Source organism: Gossypium hirsutum, chromosome D09 (genome assembly GCF_007990345.1).
Source record: "Gossypium hirsutum isolate 1008001.06 chromosome D09, Gossypium_hirsutum_v2.1, whole genome shotgun sequence".
NCBI classification, from domain to species: domain Eukaryota; kingdom Viridiplantae; phylum Streptophyta; class Magnoliopsida; order Malvales; family Malvaceae; genus Gossypium; species Gossypium hirsutum.
The window spans coordinates 46,625,841-46,644,322 of NC_053445.1; the positions used below are offsets into that span (position 1 = coordinate 46,625,841).

At 36.9% G+C, this 18,482-nt stretch overlaps 4 protein-coding genes across 6 annotated transcripts; 2 read left to right on the forward strand and 2 right to left on the reverse strand.

The window, feature by feature from the left end:
- The first annotated feature begins 758 nt into the window (after positions 1 to 758).
- On the forward strand, positions 759 to 3,127 carry LOC107890961 (probable pyridoxal 5'-phosphate synthase subunit PDX1). 3 transcript variants are annotated; one of them, XR_001682096.2, is made up of 2 exons: positions 759 to 2,041; positions 2,842 to 3,127. XR_001682096.2 is itself a non-coding variant. In XM_016815567.2 (2 exons), the coding sequence occupies exon 1, from the start codon at positions 792 to 794 to the stop codon at positions 1,944 to 1,946; it is 1,155 nt and encodes a 384-aa protein (XP_016671056.2). In that variant the 5' UTR covers positions 759 to 791; the 3' UTR covers positions 1,947 to 1,976; positions 2,842 to 3,127. The 3 variants fall into 3 exon arrangements, 2 of the variants coding, with proteins under 2 accessions (XP_016671056.2, XP_016671057.2); XM_016815567.2 differs by having other exon boundaries at positions 759 to 1,976; XM_016815568.2 differs by having other exon boundaries at positions 759 to 1,976; positions 2,894 to 3,127.
- A 649-nt stretch (positions 3,128 to 3,776) lies between these two features.
- On the reverse strand, positions 3,777 to 4,803 carry LOC107890960 (rhodanese-like domain-containing protein 10). The gene is made up of 2 exons (XM_016815566.2): positions 4,236 to 4,803; positions 3,777 to 4,162 (listed from the first exon to the last, which is right to left on the reverse strand). Exons 1-2 carry the CDS (start codon positions 4,691 to 4,693, stop codon positions 3,964 to 3,966), a joined length of 657 nt encoding a protein of 218 aa, XP_016671055.1. The 5' UTR covers positions 4,694 to 4,803; the 3' UTR covers positions 3,777 to 3,963.
- Positions 4,804 to 6,083: 1,280 nt separating this feature from the next.
- On the forward strand, positions 6,084 to 7,783 carry LOC107890959 (myb family transcription factor PHL7). Its single transcript, XM_016815565.2, has 6 exons — positions 6,084 to 6,275; positions 6,365 to 6,441; positions 6,535 to 6,574; positions 6,693 to 6,750; positions 6,856 to 6,928; positions 7,067 to 7,783. Exons 1-6 carry the CDS (start codon positions 6,167 to 6,169, stop codon positions 7,511 to 7,513), a joined length of 804 nt encoding a protein of 267 aa, XP_016671054.1. The 5' UTR covers positions 6,084 to 6,166; the 3' UTR covers positions 7,514 to 7,783.
- Positions 7,784 to 10,299: 2,516 nt separating this feature from the next.
- Positions 10,300 to 11,887, reverse strand: LOC107890958 (probable 2-oxoglutarate-dependent dioxygenase ANS). Its single transcript, XM_016815564.2, has 3 exons — positions 11,232 to 11,887; positions 10,779 to 11,109; positions 10,300 to 10,688 (listed from the first exon to the last, which is right to left on the reverse strand). The coding sequence occupies exons 1-3, from the start codon at positions 11,726 to 11,728 to the stop codon at positions 10,440 to 10,442; spliced, it is 1,077 nt and encodes a 358-aa protein (XP_016671053.1). The 5' UTR covers positions 11,729 to 11,887; the 3' UTR covers positions 10,300 to 10,439.
- Positions 11,888 to 18,482: the final 6,595 nt, after the last annotated feature.

The window sequence follows — 18,482 nt, forward strand, 5'->3', positions numbered from 1 at the left end:
GTGTTAATGTGACGATCGAAGTAGACGCTTTGCTTTCCTTTTCCAACCGTGCCATAGATTGGAAACGAGCGGCAGACTTTACAGCCTCCCTCCCAGCCTCTTGATATGCTCTCTTTTATGTGATCTCTATGCATATTTTGGGCCACTGCTTCTGCTCATCGCCATGACAAGGAAATAAAGTCATCAATTTATAACTCTTTTCTTTATTTCTAGACCCTAAACCTATTGCTATTCTCTAATAAACGACCATTAACGAATTGAAGGAGACATTCGCAATTGAGTTAAAAAAATATTAATAAACGAAATTAATAACTTCGCATGTGTTTTTATGTTATTTTTCTAAAAAAAATAGTATTAGGATACATTATCATGATTTATACCACAATTATAGTTTGTCAACAATTAAAATAATTTATTACCTAATAATAATTATCATTTAGTCTTAATTCGATTAACATGACATTGTTATCAACATAGGAGAGCGTGAGTTCGATCTTCTTATTTATAAATTAAGTTCTAGACATTATATAAAAAAAAACAAATATAATCAAAATATATAATAATCATATTTTTATTATTGAAGTCGATTGAAATGTAAATTTATATTTTTCAATGTAGATGGACATGAACAATTATTGGATTGATTTTTTTATTTCAAATATTAATTTTTAAAATTTATATTATAACGAGATATTTAAATAGAAGGGTAATAGGAGAGCTTAAAATAATCAGAGGTGGGAAAACTAAAATACTGCTAATGGTATTAATACAAATGATTTCAGGATACTGACATGCAACCTTCATCTCCACCATCGGATAGAAGAGAGATTGATTCAATCTTGGCGAGTGCACGTGAAATACGCTACATTGCAACTCGCGCCAACTTCTGTGCTGCACCTCTGCTTCACGCCAATCCCGTTCAATATATCTTCACCATCTTTCCACTCTCCTCTATCATTTTTCCAAAAGGGAAACAAATCTCTTCTCTCTTGCTTTTCGTCTTGCGTTCTTTTGATATGGCAGGAACCGGGGTGGTTGCAGTTTATGGAAACGGGGCTATAACCGAGACTCACAAATCCCCTTTCTCGGTGAAAGTGGGGCTAGCCCAAATGCTCCGAGGCGGAGTTATAATGGACGTGGTCACTCCCGATCAAGCTCGCATCGCTGAAGAAGCCGGCGCCTGCGCCGTCATGGCTCTCGAACGAGTCCCCGCCGATATCCGAGCCCAAGGCGGCGTGGCTCGAATGAGTGACCCACAACTCATCAAAGAGATTAAGCAATCCGTTACTATACCTGTCATGGCGAAGGCCCGTATTGGACATTTCGTTGAGGCCCAGATCCTTGAAGCCATTGGCATCGATTATGTTGATGAGAGCGAAGTTCTTACCCTGGCCGACGAAGAAAATCACATTAACAAACATAATTTTCGGATTCCTTTCGTTTGTGGGTGTCGGAATTTGGGGGAAGCGCTTCGGAGAATCCGAGAAGGAGCTGCTATGATTCGAACCAAAGGTGAAGCTGGAACCGGGAACATTATCGAAGCTGTTAGGCACGTCAGGTCCGTGATGGGTGATATCAGGATCCTTAGGAATATGGATGATGATGAGGTTTTTAGCTTCGCTAAGAAAATTCAGTCACCTTACGACTTGGTTGTGCAGACGAAGCAGCTGGGGAGGCTGCCTGTGGTGCACTTTGCCGCTGGAGGAGTGGCGACGCCGGCGGATGCTGCTCTCATGATGCAGTTGGGTTGTGATGGCGTGTTTGTGGGGTCTGGCGTTTTTAAGAGTGGTGACCCGGCTAGACGTGCCCGGGCTATTGTTCAGGCTGTCACCCATTATAGTGACCCGGCCGTGCTTGCTGAAGTTAGCTGTGGGCTTGGCGAGGCTATGGTTGGTCTTAATTTGAATGATAAGAAGGTTGAGAGGTTCGCTGCTCGATCTGAGTAGTGTATTTCAAATTTCTGTGGCTACGCGAAGGTGATAAATTCCACTTGTATTCTATTTTTTCAACATTTAAGCCGAAGCTTTAATGATATTCCAAGGTATTTGATGTTTTAGTTGAGTAGTGTAGCAATGAATATTGATGTTTTAATGATATACGTCGCATTTGATGTTTTAGGGAATTGTTTAAGCATTCATGGCATTGGATTTTACTAATGTGATGTGATGATAGATTTGGAGTGCATCATTGTGACTTATAGTAAGATATGAGTTGTTTCACACAAGTTGTAGTTCATGCTATTGGTTGATAATGGAAAACCATTTGATGTTACTGGATTCTGACATAAATGATAGATACTACTGTAACATGCTCTGTATGTGATACTTTTATAATTTAAACTTCTTGTTGCGAAGCCATTTGTTCATTCCTTCACGTTATCTTGTTCCTCCCACAAGAGTATTGTTATGGTATTTGCTATTATTAACCTGCTACTCGCTTACCCGATTGGAACGACTCGATCCTCTTTACTTCAATAGTGATAGCCTGCATAGCTCTCTTATATGAGTTTGCACGTGGTGGGTTCGCATCATCATGTAAGCGAACACATTTAGGGAACACGTGTTAACCTTAGAATAGGGTACGTGTTGGTATGCATGGGAGACTATCTAGGGTCATATCCAAGATCTATATCATATAAATAGATAAATTAGCCCCATTGAGTAATAGACTCACAAAAACACTCAACAAGTATTGGATTATTTGTTGTTAGCCTTTTACTTTCTTTCCAATGCTTTTTACATTTCTTGTAAACATCACTAGTGATGATTTCTTATCATTTCTTTCAATGTACAAGTAATGTTTCGAAACATTAAATTCACCGTGGGGAGATTGTATTTGCAGGAAATCTTTGTCGTGCATCCAACATCGTCTTCATTATGTGCTTGTTTTCCAGGTTATCCAAGTCAAGTGTCGTCTTCCATAAGTTGGGGAGGGGGTCTACTTCTTTGTCTAAATGTTCACCAAGTGAAGGATGTTTTTGTTAACTATGCTGTTTCGTTCTCTAAAATTTGATCTTTAAGCTTGCAAGAAATTAAACAGCTCGTCTCTGCATTCTGCATCTATACTAATTGTAATCTTGAGCTGAATTATGCAATTTTTATGTATGATATTCTATTTGCTGACTAAACGTTGCTTTATTTGGTCATCTAGCCCGAACAAACATCCGACAATTCATAACTTGTATGATATAAGACTAGCAGCGCACAACACTGGTCATACACTTGTTTCCGACTGTGCCTAGTGAAGTCACTTTCGTCTTCATAAATTGAAAGTAAATTTACATATTCTACCTCCATGACGGGGCAATTGTGTCCCGACAGAAACGAGATTATTACAAAACCCAAATTAGGTAATGATGCACTGCAGATTTTTGCATCCATTGCCTTTGTTTTTTGGGCGAACAGAGGAGTGGGTTTCCTGCTCTATTTTAAGATCGTTGCCAATAAATGGCATATATGGATTCAATGAAAAGAGCTCAAAACTCTGAAGCTGACGTATCAAATAAAAAGGTCATAATCACTTATTTGGCCCTTATAGAAAAATTCATTTTAGTCTTTCATATAATTTTTCGTCATTTTTAGCTTTTGAACTTATATTTTTGTTAAAATGGATGGAGAAGTTAATATTTGTTAATTTTACTAACATGGCATACACCTGAATTGTCATGTGGATGATATCTTAATATTTAATTAAAATTTAAAATTTTTAAAAATATGATAATTTTTATTTTTTATGTTTTTAATAATTTAAATTATTTTTAATTTTTAAAATTAAAATAAAATAATTAAATGTTGAGATATTATTCACGTGTACACTATATCAGCAAAATTAAAAAATGAAACAAAGTAAATTAAACCATTATGCCAATAAAAACCTCCCAGCTAGATTGCTGGTTAGCAAGACTGGGACCGCGTCAGCGTTAGCAAAATCTCGCCCAGAAATGACTCTAGACTAGCTAATCAATTACTCTTTGCCCACAGCTTGCAAGAGGAGGAGCAATTGGAGGAAGTAATAAGACACACCCCCAATTGTAGCGTACTGCAACTTTTCAGGCCCTTCAATCTCTGGGAAATCACTATCTGCAGCTCGATTAAATCCTCCAGCCAACCACCCCAAGTTCTTATATCCTCCCTCATATAGCTTGGAAGTTGCCATCATGGACCTAAGGATAACAATATCATCACTAAAAAATGAAACAGAAAAAAGGGGAAAAAAGTTGGCTAAGAAGGTCTTACCTTAGGCCTTCGCCACAAGCTACAAGCAGCTTAGCGTCCTTGTCAGGAAGAGTAGCTTCTACCTCTTGGACGAAATTAGGATTGATCATAGTAAAGTTTTGGCCAGTCCACAAGCCAATGTAGCCAAAATGCACCCATTTCTTCAAAAGAGTAATGGGGCTATTGTCCATGTCCTTGACGAAGAGTGGCACATGAAGTGACCCTTTAACATATGCCTTTTCTCGTTCCCACTGCGGTCTAATGTCGAGTAACTTGAAACCCTCGGAATTCAGGGCCGTGGCTGCGTCCTTAGGCAGTATAGGCTTCACCTCACCCGACTGTATTAGCTGCTGCCCACTGCTTGACGCTGCAGTATTGACACCAAAGTTTTTGGTTTTAGAGGAAGTGAAGAATAGCGGCTTAGGTTGCTTCTCTTGCTTCAGCAACGATGATTGGAAGTGGTTCAGTTGAATTGCCATTTTTTTTCCCTTATCCAGAAAGCAATCGTCTTTGGTTGTGTTCACTTGTTATCTTTGTTTGCCTGTTGGAGGAGCCCACCGCGTTATCTTTCAAGCCTTTGTTGTTTGGACGGTTGAATTCCGATTTTGTCCCACTATCACAATAAATTTGAGATTTTATTTGATTTTTTAAAAAAATCATTTTTATAATGTTATTAGTTGGTCCAAATTAATAATACCAATAATTATTGTCATTAAAGTGAAGAGGTAAAATTTTCTTATATAGTAATTTGATCATACAATTAGTAGTATGTAAAAATTCAATCAATTATATTTAATCAATAATAAATTTACATGTCAAATGAATGCTTAAAAACTTTTTTTTATAATAAAAAAAATCAAACATCATTATTTTAAAATTTTTAATAAGCTCTAATAATAGTAAAAGGTACAAATATCAGGAACATGAGCCAAACAAGGTTGACATTGCAGTGCATGGTGGTTGACTCTGTTTTTTTGCTTTATGTGTCCAAGGATCATGTTTAACGAATGGGAATGTAGTTGAAAGCCAGTCCCAGATGGCAGACTATGCAAGATTATCAATGCGAGTACTGAAAGGACCTATTAGATTAGAGACAACCCAAGCATGGATAGTGGGACCAAATCTGAAGCCTGCATACATAAAGGTCGATAAATTAAAATTTGCTATTGTTCGAGCTTGGGAGTTTCAATCACACACTTTTGCCTGACTTTTAGTGTGATTAATGCACGGTTTGGGATGAACACAAGCTAATATTCCCTGCAGATAAAGAATAATTTTCTTTTTCCTTGCTTTACACTGTGCAGCTTGGGAATGAGAGTTACGAAGCAGACACAGCGGTGGAAATTACAATGCAGATGAATTTGGGGATGGGGTCTGAAAGCATTTCCATGGCTGACAAACAATAGTGTAGCAATACTCAAATGTTTTGTACTGTAATGATGAAATTTAACTGGATGCTTCTGCACATAAAGCAAAAACAGAAATATCTTTTCTTGATGATGTAGTTAAGCCCAAAACAAAGTCCAGTTTTAATTTTAAGAGCACTTTAGTGGTAGGTCATAGAGTGGCCCATCCAGTGTTGAACCAAGTGGAAAGGGGGGGAGGGGGGTCTTCAATCTTCATGTTATTGTAAACTAGTAAAGCGAGTAATCAGCTTTCTTACTGAAACATGGAGATTATCGGCAAAAGAGTTAGAACAAGGAACCTAATCTTTTAATTTGAATTTGAATTAATTAAGCAATTTGGATTATGGGAAATCTCTACGAATTGCGACAGCTAAATGACATTTTAAGGCACCCATTAATCCTATCAATCCATTCTTAGTGCTTATCGCTACCTTAATATATATATTTTGGTTCCCAACTGTTTTTGTCTCACTCCGTCCTCTCTATAATCAACCTGGGACACACAAGGCAGATTGCTCGTGCTACAATCGAGCCAATCTCTCCACAATGCGTCGTCCAAGTCGCGCCGATGGCTTAGCCAAAGAACGCCTCAGATGGACTCAAGAGCTTCACGATCGATTCGAACAAGCTGTTAATCAGCTAGGAGGTCCAGATAGTAAGTATAGAGCTGGGAATTTATTTATTTATTTTTCAGCTCTGTTTGGTTTTACGGTGGGTGATGATTGTGGGAATTGTGGTTGCCAGGGGCAACGCCAAAGGGAATTCTGAAGGCTATGGGCGTTGATGGCCTCACCATTTACCATGTCAAAAGTCACTTGCAGGTTAACTCATATTTCTCCAAGAGTTATACGTACATGTATTGTCATCGGTTTATGATATAAACATCTGAGTTATTGATTTCTTTTTTTCCCCAGAAATTCAGGATTTTAAAGTTTGTTCCCGAAACAAATACTAGTAAGTTGAAACAGCCTTAGTCTGTCACTAACATTGAAGTAGTCGTTAGATCCTTTGATAGCTTCGATTCTATATCTCTCTAACTTGGGATTAATGTTATCACGTTGTTTAACCGCAGAAGGCAAGTTTGAGAGGAGAAATATTTCAGAAATACTGCCTAATTTTGGTACAACATCGTGAGTTATCGTTTCTTTGTTGGGGAATTCTTTCAGTACATATGTATGTATGTATATATTCACTTGCTTGTTGTGTCTTTGCTATGACTGGAAAAACATATAAAGAGGCGCGCAGCTTAATGAAGCTCTGCAATTATATATGGAAGCACAAAGAAAACAAGGGGATGATAAACTCCAGGTATTTGCATAAATCCATGCATATCAGACCAAAGCATGATAAGATTTTAGATTTTGTCTTTGGTTTACTTTTACTTAAGAATAAAGGTATAATAAGCCCAGCGATGGGGTTTAACACTTTCCTTAATTATATCTCAAGGTTAGAAGGAATTTGAAGATTAAGTTTGAAGCACAGGTGAGATACTTTGAGAGAATTGCAGGGGAGCATAGAAACCGAGTCACCCCAACAAAAGCTACTAAATCATTGTCTCCCATATCATTGCCTTCGTTATGTGAGGAGTCTGAGTCCAATTCAAAAGATTTTGAAACCGATTCCGAGGCCGACAAAAACGAAATAGAGTCTGGAGAAAGAATTCAAGCTCTAAAAAGGGCTGGAATAGTGGAAGATAACTCAGCGTCACCTTCATCATCATCATCATCATCAATGTATGCATTCCCGTCGTCATTCAGCGCAGATGGCTATGAATATGATGATCAAAACATGCTTCTTAACGGGGGAGAAAGACTTTCCTACACTGCAAATGATATCAGCTTTCCCTGGAATATCCCAGTTTGCTCATCACCCTTGGTGCCTAGCTTTATGTGAATCTTGCCACAGGGACTTTGTAAAATAAAGCAATATATGATCATATTATGTAGACGTACTTGCATGATTGCTTTCAAGGTTTGCTAAATTAAAGAAGCGGAGCATTGGAACTGAACTTTTATAATTTTTCTAAACCATGAAAGCAATCCATATATCTAAATAAAACTTTGTAGCGTTATAGAAATGCTGCTTCATTAGGTAATAAAAGAGGGTGATCTGATACAGATATATGTCTTTTAGTGTGGACTTGTAGAGCATGGATTGCTCGTATTGTATTTAGAAAAAGGATTATCATCTTTTTAGCCATCTCTCTGAATTTTAATTTTGCTTCATGGGTCTAGGTCAAGCAGGCGCAGACACAACAGACAACAAGATGAGTAGCTATATGTCAATGGCCACTATGGCACTATCCATTGAGTTTTAACTGAGAGTTGACCTGGGTAATTAAACGCCCAACATGGGTGAACAGTGCTGGTTTGGTCAAATGTTTGAAGCTAAGCAAGCAACATGGAAAACATGGCAGCCTAACAAGCTTCTATGCAAAATTAAACTAAATTAAAGCACACCAAATCAAGCCAATTTAATTAATTAACTTCAACACTGTAGTTAGTAGCTAGGCATGGTTTGACACGAGGAGTGGGTGAAATTTTAGTCAAATTTTTCAGTAGGTGAGCTTTGTTAAGATTATAAAAAATTATTAAATCAATATAAGATGATAAAATTATAAAAAATATAAAAAATTATTAAAAGTATAGAAAAGTTATAAAAAATATTATAAAATATAAAACATATAGAAAATTGTTAAAAATTAAAAAAAAAAAAGAGTTACAATCTTGCTATGATTTTCAAGTTCAAAGGTCATCTGTATTGTGACCTTTCTTTAATCATGTTCCACTACTATTATCACCACTCGAGTTTTAGGTACAAACCCACAACTTCCACTCATCATTTTGAACCAATACCAACACAGCTCCATCATTCATATACCACTGCTGACTGCAACCCTCACCTCACCCAAAACTCATACTCACAAACAACACAAAGAAGCATACCTTGGTCTAACCTTCCTGCTTTTGAAACGAAAGGAAACAATCAAGATTCAAAGCCAACAAAAGTGAAAACAAAAATAAAATAAAAAGCGAAGCAAAGCAAAGTGAAACTAACACCGATTTCGGGTTTAATAGATCATTTTTTAAAGTATATTTTTAATATTTTTTTATAGTTTTTAGTATTTTAATTTTTATCATTTTTGCCACGTGTCACAACAACAACGTGACACGTTGCAAAGAAAAAAACAATAAAATTTATAATTTTTCTAAATTTTTATATTTTATTTTAGTTTTAATATATTTTAATATTTTATATGCTTTTTTTTAATTTTTAATATTTTTATTATATTTATTCATTTTTATCATTTTGTCATGTGTCACAATCACGATGTGACATGGCATTGTTAATTGAAAAAAGAAATGGGATCGTTAACTTTAACAGTCAACCATTAAAGTTAATGGTCAAAGAATTTCGTTGATGTATTTTGGCAGTTTGGGTACCTAATCAAGTGAAAACAAAAATCAATGACTTACTTGCATTTTGAAAAAGTTTGAGGACTTTTTACACTCTTAAGTCTAAATTTTAGCATTTTAATTATTCTATATAAAATAACTTTAATAAAAACATATAATTTATGTTTTTTATAAGAAAAATTTAAATTGTATTGTCATCGTATAAAAATAAATGAATTATAACATTCAAAATTAAAATTTTTATAACTTATAAAATTCAAATAATTTTAAATATTCGATTCGAGTCCAAATCTGAATTCAAAATGGCTTGAGCCCAAAAAATATGAACCAAACCCGAAATAAAGCTGTACTAAGGTGTTTAGAGGGATGAATGGTGTTGATCTTAAAAATCATAGTAGGAGTGACTTTTCATTTACATTAACATTGACTAAAAGGTCCATGTTTCCTGAAATGATCCAAATTTTGGACCTAGGTTTTTTTCTAATTAAATTCACCTTAATTTCAAGTTGTTTCATTATAAATTTGAAGCATGTTTTGATCAGAATATATGGCATTGAAGTAGGCTCTTTTTCTACTGTAAGGAGCATGATAAAAGATTTAAGACATTTTCAATTTCATTCTGAGAGTCGAACACCTTCATTTATTTAACATTAGCTTGTTCTATCACATCTATCTTCCACTATAGCTTCTTTAATGTCATACTTTTGTTTTGACACTGGCCATGACCTTCTCCAGTTCTTCACAATATTCTTCCCCAATCATAGCCTTTGTATCTTTTTTCTTGGAACTATTTCCCACCAAAATGTATGAGACATTCTAAAGGTGAAAGCAACAAGGACACTTTAGACCAACTTAAGTGGTTTTGGCTCTTTAAGAAAAAATGTCGTTCTTCCCAAACTATATAACAATTTTCTTTTGGTTATCTATAGTTAAAATAAGACGGCAGAATTTGAGGTGTACACAAGTCACTCTTACAATTATCCAAATAAATTTTATTGCATGACATCCTTCAAAATCCAATCACTCATTCTACACCTTACTATTAAATATATAATTATCCAATAACTTTGTCTACGTCTTATTCATCCTATCATATATTAAATATAATTGTTATTTGCTGACTTTCACCGAGCTTATTCCATACGTGTTTTGACAAAAGCAGTATACTTTATCGTTTTGCATTTTGGTATCTCCTTTGATTCAATCAACAACTTCCAGTAAAAAGGGTCAGTAGGTACAAGTAGAGATGATAAAAGAAATATATAAGTTCCTGAAAATACTTGCATATATTTTTCGCATTAATGTAGAACTTCAAAGGCGAAATCAAGTTATGATTTGCAAGTGAGGTGAGATCACTGGCACACACTGGTTTTATCACATAAATATTTTGAGATTGGATATTTTTATCTGTTGGATTTCATGGACTCAATTTGTGTTTTGCCACAAGGGCCATTCATCCTAATGTAGAGCCTGTACTCATCATATGTCATTGGCTTGTACAGTGCTGGCCGGTCCTCATTCACCAGCTCCTTGGCCGCTTCTATCAGTAAATCGCTCTTGGGGTTGTAGAAGAAAGCTAGGGAGACTCGATCTTTGTCTGAGTTCACGATAACACGGTGTTCAACACTCTTGTAATTTGCATTGCTCAGCACCTAAAACATGCATGAGTCAATTTTGCCCTCCATGAAAATATATGGCAATTAAAAAACATGAATACTATATTAAACAAAAGCTATAGAGACCTGGATTTGATCTCCGACGTTGACAATGAAAGCATTGGGAAATGGCTTCACCGTTATCCACTTGCCACCCTTACGAACTTGGAGTCCAGCTACGTCGGGATCAGGCAGGAGAATGGTGATGGCGCCAGGGTCTGAGTGTGAGGAAAGGCCTAGTGTAAGTTCAGGTTGAGGACATTTTGGATAGAAATTGGCCCTTAAGCAGGCTCCCATTTCATCTCCACCAAAGGCATTTTGTAGGTAGTCTTCTTTTAGTTCAAGGTTGATAGACATTGCCTTCAACAGCCTTCCACATAGTTTTGTAATTTGGGAGCCATATTTAGCAACCAGTTCCCTGAGTCCAGATTCAACAACTAATAATTAATAGAAAGCTAGTGAGACTCAAATTGCCAAAATACTCACGTACAGCCTATATCGGTGATTATATTATAATCATAATATTTGAGGCAGGCGCACCTGCATGATACCGGCTGTGCAGGCCACTTGCTTTGATTCCTTAATGTAACCGGCAAGTAATTAAGAAAAAAGTAATCGCTCCAATCAAGGATCGCTCCTTTCTCGATCCCTAAGCGACTACCGTACCCTTCATAGGTACTTGGCGAGTTGGCGTACTGTTGCTTCACTTCAAGCGGCAACTCAAAGAAGTCACGCCACACCGCACGCGTGCGCTTCATGAGCTCATGGCTAACCCCATGGTTTACAACCTGGAAGAAACCCCAGTCCCTGCAGGCGCTGGAGATGCGTCTCGAGGTCTCCTGGTGGAGGGCTGGGTCTTTGCCGAACAGGTTCTGGAGATCAATAACGGGAACTTCAAGGTGGTCATGGATTTCAGATTTCAGGGCAGGCCTGTCACTTATAGGCTTAATATATCGATCCGGAATGGTACCAATGCCATTCTCAGACAGAGACTGAACTCGAACCACAGGCTCAGGCCAACTCATGAGACGATTCATTATTTTATATACCCAGAAAGAGAAAGAAAAGAGAACAAGAGGAAAAGAAAGAGGTGGAATGAGGGTGATAAGAGAGAAGGGAGCGAAAGGGGGTATATATAAGGAATAAGAAGGCAATTTCGGCGCCCGTGATGACTTTAATCAAAAAGTAGGAATTAAGGAAATGGATATTGGTGAATGCCGACATTAGAGAATTAAAAAATTGAGTCAGCGATGGTGAGATGTGAGTTTTCCAATATATAGATTGAAGATTGTATTTGTATTTTTGTACAGCGAAAGCTGGGTTCCAGATTAGGTTTAGTACACTGTCGTCGAGTTGTACAGCAAAATTAAAGACGAGTTTGCTTTTGGCTCTGCTTAGTGGAAAGCCAACAAAATCAGGCATTTTTTTTCTTAGCACAGAAACGTAATAGAGTAGGGTTTTTTATTTTTATTCTTTTTATGCACGTGTGTTTTAAGAGAATTACTGACTGACAACAACAACATTCTAATTTCTGGGGCAACTTGAATTTTCAAATGCCTAGTGTAGTGTAGGTGGCAGTCTTAGTGGGCGCAAGCCAAGTTTCCATTAATTTAACCAAAATAAAAACCTTTTTTTTTTCTTTTAATTTGGAATTTAGATTTCTATTTTCGTTTTTGGACAGGTGAAATATTATATGCAAGAACAGGGTTTTTTACCTAATTAGGATAGAAAAAAAAATTACTGAAATAGTATGTCAGAAAAAAATTTACCAAAATAGGTTACTTTTCATTGGAGCCTATTAGATAGGCGCCAATGAATAAAATAATAATATTTTTTTGAGTAAAATATAATTTATACTTTTCCGGGTTAGTATATAACCCGTATAATACATAGTATTGGCGCCTATCTGGAAGGCGCCAATGGTGGTGCCTATTTGGGAGGCGCCAATGTTGTGATTTTTCTCTATAAATACCCCCAACACAGACATAAATTTGACTACAAAAACGGAAGAAAGAAGAAGGAAGGAAGCAGAAGAAAATAAGGAAGGAAAAGAAGAAAAAAATTAGGTATTTTGGTTTTTTTTTAAATAGAATGTAGAGTTTTGTTAGTAATTTTATTATTTGAAAGTTATTTTGCCATGTTATTAATTTTGTTAGTTTTTGAATGAAAAATTTTGCATTAAAATTTTTATGTATTTTGTTTACATTTTGAAACTGTTTTAAGAAATTTGAAATTCTTTTTTTACAGATCTAGTATTGAAAATGGAGAATCAGTTTTTTGTATGCGTTTATTTCGATGAAGAAATTTTAACAACAACTGTGGGATGTATATTTGAATGTCGCAAACAAGTAGCAATGAGATTTGATAGAAATATATTGTTTGATGATATGAAAGAAAAAATTAGTGAAAAAATTTATAAACGTTGTGGGAGAAGGATATCAAAAGTTTTCTACAAGTTTCCAGTATCTACAGATCTAATAAAATTTACCGAAATGGAACTTGTAGACGATGAAGACGTGGAAACAATGGTCGCTCTTTATTGTAGGACTTCGAGTAACAAAAATGCACCGATTCAGTTATTTGCTGAGTTAGCCAGTGTGGAGGCAACTGAAGATCCCACTCCATTAGGTGAAGAAGATGGAGTTGAAGCGCCGTGTATGGTGGCTCCGGTATCGTATGTTGATAGTCAATCACCTATACATGGGATAAATATTGATCTTAATGCTGCAGCCGAGACTGATGTGGTTGGTGATGATGTATACTATAGTAGTGATCCTGTTGATTACGAAGTGGATAGTGAGAGTGATCCCGACGCAGATGAGGTCCCGGATGATATTGACGACGAAGGGGTGAATGAGGATGGAAATGTTAATGCGTCTTCAGTCGGAAACCAGATTCGTCGTATTGTGATACACAATAATCCTGGGGCACACATGTTTCGGATAAACCCCGATGCGGCACGGGCAGCTGAGTTTCTGGAGTACCCTGAAATACCACATGGTTACCGAATGGGCGTATATTCTAATCCAGATGAGTTACGTGTGGGCCAGAGATTTGAAAGTAAGGAAGAATGTATGTTTGCGATTAAGCGGTATAGCATGAATATATCAGTAGATTACAAAGTCATCGAGTATAAACCAACATTATATATTGGAGAGTGTTGGAGGTCGACAGAAGGCTGCAATTGGCGAGTACGAGCTGCATTTATGCAGAAGTCGCACATGTGGGTAATACGAAAATTTGTGGAGCCCCACACATGCACTTCAACACGTATGACAGAAGATCATCGAAAACTTGACTCCAAAACTATCTGTACATGCATCATGCCAATGGTGAAAGACATGCCGACCATTAAAGTTTCGGTACTGATTGCTGAAATACAAGCACGATTCCAGAATCGAGTATCATACCGGAAGGCATGGATAGCTAAACAGATGGCAATGGAGCAATTGTACAGAGATTTCGATGCATCGTACAATGAATTACAGGGATGAATAGCCGCCATGAGGGAACACGTGCCGGGGACTATAATTGAGTTGCAGACACGATCTTATGACGGTCCAAATGACCAACTACAATCGAGAAAAAGAATTTTCCATCGGATGTTCTGGACTTTTGATCAATGTGTGCGCGCATTTCCCCACTGCAAATCATTTGTGCAAGTAGATGGAACCTGGCTATATGGAAAATACACATAGATCTTACTTTTTGCGGTTGCTCAAGACGGCAACAGGAACGTACTCCCGATAGCATTTGCCATCGTCGATAAGGAGAACATGGAATCGTGGGAGTTCTTTCTTACCATCCTGCGGAGGTATGTGATTAGCAATGATAATATTTGCATCATTTCCGATAGAGGAAAAGGATTAATTGCAGCCATTAGGCGTTCTGGTGTACCATGGCGATCTGTTTACTGCATCCGGCACATCGCGGCTAACTTCCAGCGAGATTATAAGAATGCAGACTGGAAGAGACAAATTGTGAGAATGGGTAAAGAATTACCTTATCTTTTAAATATAAGTTTTAATGTTTTAGAGCAATACTGTAACTTAAATTTTTTTAATACATATGCAGCGTACGAGCTAGAGCCACACATTTTTCGCCAAAGAATGGCCCGGCTTGAGAGTGACATGGAGGGTCAAACCAACACATTTTTTCGGCAGTGGCTGGGTACCATGGAGCCGTGGCAATGGGCTCAAAGTTTTGACGAGGGATTTCGTTATGGTCAAATGACTACAAACTTAGTGGAGGGGATCAACGCTGTGTTATTAAAAACACGACATCTTCCAACTTCATCTGTCTTCTCGGCAACGTTCTTCAGGTTGGCTACCTTGATGCCAAGAATGGGTCAGCAACAAGTGAACCAGATGGAAGCGGGCCATGTCTTTGTCGAAGGCATTAGGGATGCAATGGTTGTAAACCGTCGAATGGCGAGGTCGATGACAGTAGAAGTATATTCACGACATAATGAAACATTTCGAGTTACAGAGACCATCGGTCGTCGACCCAGTATACCACCTAGGTCCTACGGAGTTGATCTCCAAAATAGACGGTGCGATTGTAGAAGGTTTCAAACACTTCATTTTCCATGTGCACACGTCGTGGCAGCTTGTGCTAAAGTTGGGCTCAATGTAGAACAATTTATCGATGAAGTGTACACCATCGAACGCACGTTATGTGTATGGGAAAACGAGTTCCCCGTGCTTCCTGACCTATCTACTTGGGAGGTACCTCCGGCGACCTTCGAGCTAGTCCCAGACATAAGGTTGCGTAGAAACCTAAAAGGTCGTCCGCAATCATCCAGAATCCATAACGAAATGGACATTAGGGAGAAATCTGACGGGAATTTATGTGGCGTATGCAGATTACCCGGTCATAATCGGAGTAAATGCCCTCTTCGAAACTACGATGTTGGACAATCGTCTCAATCGAGTAGAAACTAATATGTACTTCATTACATAAATATGGTTTGAATCACAAAATTGTTGCAGTTATGGAGACATTTTTAAACCATTGTAATTTTATTTAGATAAGAACTATCATTACATAAATATGCGGTTGTTTATTACAAAAACCCCTAAAATTGATGGTTTGATGGTGTGGTTCTAGGAGTATATTTTTGTGGAGCTTGGCGCTGACGTTGTGGGCGATTACGGTTATCAACATTCTCCTCAACAGTATGTTGGGGTGTGTGAAACATAGACGAATAATCATATGTCTCAAATGCCATCAATGAACTTGATCCGGGAGGAGAGGAGTACGACGGTGGATATTTGCCGGAAGGAGCAGAGTACTGAGGTGGATACAATGCCACGAAATAGTCATCGCCCCCTAATTCTGGATGATAAGAACTATCCCTATAATGTAGTTCTGCCTCTCGCCCTGGCTGTGGCTCTGGCTCTGGCTCTGGTGCATGATGCAGATCTCGAAGGGGTTGCGTAATTCGTGTCGTATACGGAGGGACTACAATCGACCGCCCACCAAACAGAAATGGTTTCCCTGTCTCACATACCACTGTATATACTCTAACGAGGGCTGCAAATCCGGAGCACGATCCATCTGAGGTACCATCCCGAACCGGTTGTTCCATATCGTGATATATTCTTCGTGCACTTCTTCCCAATTATCTCCATACCTCCCCTTCTTGCTCATCCCATGGATCTCCCCCAATTGTACTGGCAGTGTCGGGATATACTGTATGCAACCGAACTGTCGGAGTACTCGATTGCCATGATACCACTCCACTACATTAAAATTGATAATGGGTGCGCTAATGCACCATAGGTTTGAGTGGACGCGGGCCGATGATGGCATAACTGCCATAATTTTCGGAGCAGAATACGGCATCCAAATGAACTGCACAATTAATAACGTTGTTATATTAACGCGGGTCGAGTGAGATAAAATAATAAAATTAAGTTTATATTCGAAAAACTTACCCCCTCTCCAGCATGATTCTCAATCATTAGACGATATATCCGAACCGACGGTGACCTCCCGATCCCCAGATTACTTCTCCACCTACGAAAACAAATTGTTAGAATAATATATTATAAAAAAGTCACCTAATTATTATAATGAGTAAAAATTCATCACCTATTAACGAGTGGAAATACATATGATTGATGACTAATGGATGCCAAGAGTGGCATCCGGTAAAGTGCCCACGACTGCAGTAGTATGAGGCATCCGCCAATGTCAACCGCAGAAGGATTTGTTGTCCGACAAAGTTCGCGATACAGCATGGCTAAAACTGCGGACCCCCAACTGTATGAACGAGTGTTATGCAAATTAGATAATAAGGGTAAGTACATCAAGTGGACCTTACTGCCGTTTGCATCCGGCATGAGTACACCCCCTATAAGGTGCATAATATAAGCTCGAACAGCCTGCATCACCTCCCGTTCATTAGCAATACTTGGCAAATGCTCAAAATTGACATGTAGCCATGAAAATCTCAAACTGGTAAATTTCCCTTGACTTGGCGAGCGTCCAAGTAATTCATTGCAAAGGGTAGTCGGCCTAGAGATTGAACTTACGCTCGTGACCGCATTCCCGTCTATGGGAAGCTCGAGCTGTACTGCAACGTCCTCTAGAGTGACGGTACACTCTCCGCACGGCAGATGAAATGTGTGGGTCTCCGGATGCCATCGCTCAACTAAAGCGGAAATCAAGTCGTATCGCAGATCAAAAGTCCGAATCAATGCCGCTGATCCGAACCCGGCTAACTCTAAGTATGGTATTAGGTGTTCATCTGGCTTAAACCCTACACTATTAACACGGCCCCTCAATGCGCAGTACGGACCCTGACATTATTAAATTAGCAAAATAGTTAATACAATATAATTTAATTCAACAAATAACATGATTATCAAAAATAAATTTTATTGCCATCTCATTAATAGTACTTGATATGTGATTATTATTAATTAGAGAACCCATTTCCTGCAAATCTGCAATAAAAAAAATGAATTCAGTTAATTTGTTTCAAAAAATCAATAATTACTGTTAAATAAATACAAAATCAAATAAAATTTAATTATATAAAAGTTACATTATATAAAAATTAAATAAGTTAACAACAACTATATGATTAAAAAAGTCAGTTATTTTTTGGTAAATTTTTTTCTGACATCCTATTTCAGTATTTTTTTTCTATATTATTGGTGTCAAAAACCCAAACTTTTAATAAAATGATTTTTAATTTTTTTATAATTAAACTTTTAATGAAATGATTTTTAATTTTTTTATAAACTTTATATGTTAAACTCACCAAATACTAAACTAAACACAACAACTTATAGCTTAATCCTAAATTACTAATAAATTAAATTTTAAATAATTACAACACAAAATATAGTGAATTTTTCCCAAATTACTAACAAATTAATTATAAAATAATCACAATATTCATACAAAAAATTACAATATTACAATATATCCTCACATTACAATATTCATACAAAATTACAATATTACAATATTCATACAAAAAATTGCAATATTCATACAAAATTATAATATTACAACATTCATACAAAAAATATAATATTCATACAAAATTACAAAATTACAATATTCATACAAAAAAATTGCAATATTCATACAAAACTATAATATTACAATATTCATACAAAAAATTTATAATATTCATACAAAATTACAATATTCATACAAAAAATTACTAATCCAAAACTATAAATACAAATTTAATTATAAAATAATTACAATATTCATACAACATTACAATATTCATAAAAAAATTATAATATTCATACAAAAAATTTAAAA

Bases quoted from the DNA above. Each gene is read 5' to 3' on its own strand.
- LOC107890959 (XM_016815565.2), top strand. From the start codon at position 6,167: ATGCGTCGTCCAAGTCGCGCCGATGGCTTAGCCAAAGAACGCCTCAGA. The intron at 6,276-6,364 runs GTAAGTATAGAG...TGTGGTTGCCAG, and splicing joins TCAGCTAGGAGGTCCAGATA to GGGCAACGCCAAAGGGAATT. The intron at 6,575-6,692 runs GTAAGTTGAAAC...GTTTAACCGCAG, and splicing joins TGTTCCCGAAACAAATACTA to AAGGCAAGTTTGAGAGGAGA.
- LOC107890961 (XM_016815567.2), top strand. From the start codon at position 792: ATGCAACCTTCATCTCCACCATCGGATAGAAGAGAGATTGATTCAATC.
- LOC107890960 (XM_016815566.2), bottom strand. From the start codon at position 4,693: ATGGCAATTCAACTGAACCACTTCCAATCATCGTTGCTGAAGCAAGAG. The intron at 4,163-4,235 runs GTAAGACCTTCT...TGTTATCCTTAG, and splicing joins GCTTGTGGCGAAGGCCTAAG to GTCCATGATGGCAACTTCCA.
- LOC107890958 (XM_016815564.2), bottom strand. From the start codon at position 11,728: ATGAATCGTCTCATGAGTTGGCCTGAGCCTGTGGTTCGAGTTCAGTCT. The intron at 11,110-11,231 runs GTGCGCCTGCCT...ATCTGGACTCAG, and splicing joins GCACAGCCGGTATCATGCAG to GGAACTGGTTGCTAAATATG. The intron at 10,689-10,778 runs GTCTCTATAGCT...TGCATGTTTTAG, and splicing joins ACGTCGGAGATCAAATCCAG to GTGCTGAGCAATGCAAATTA.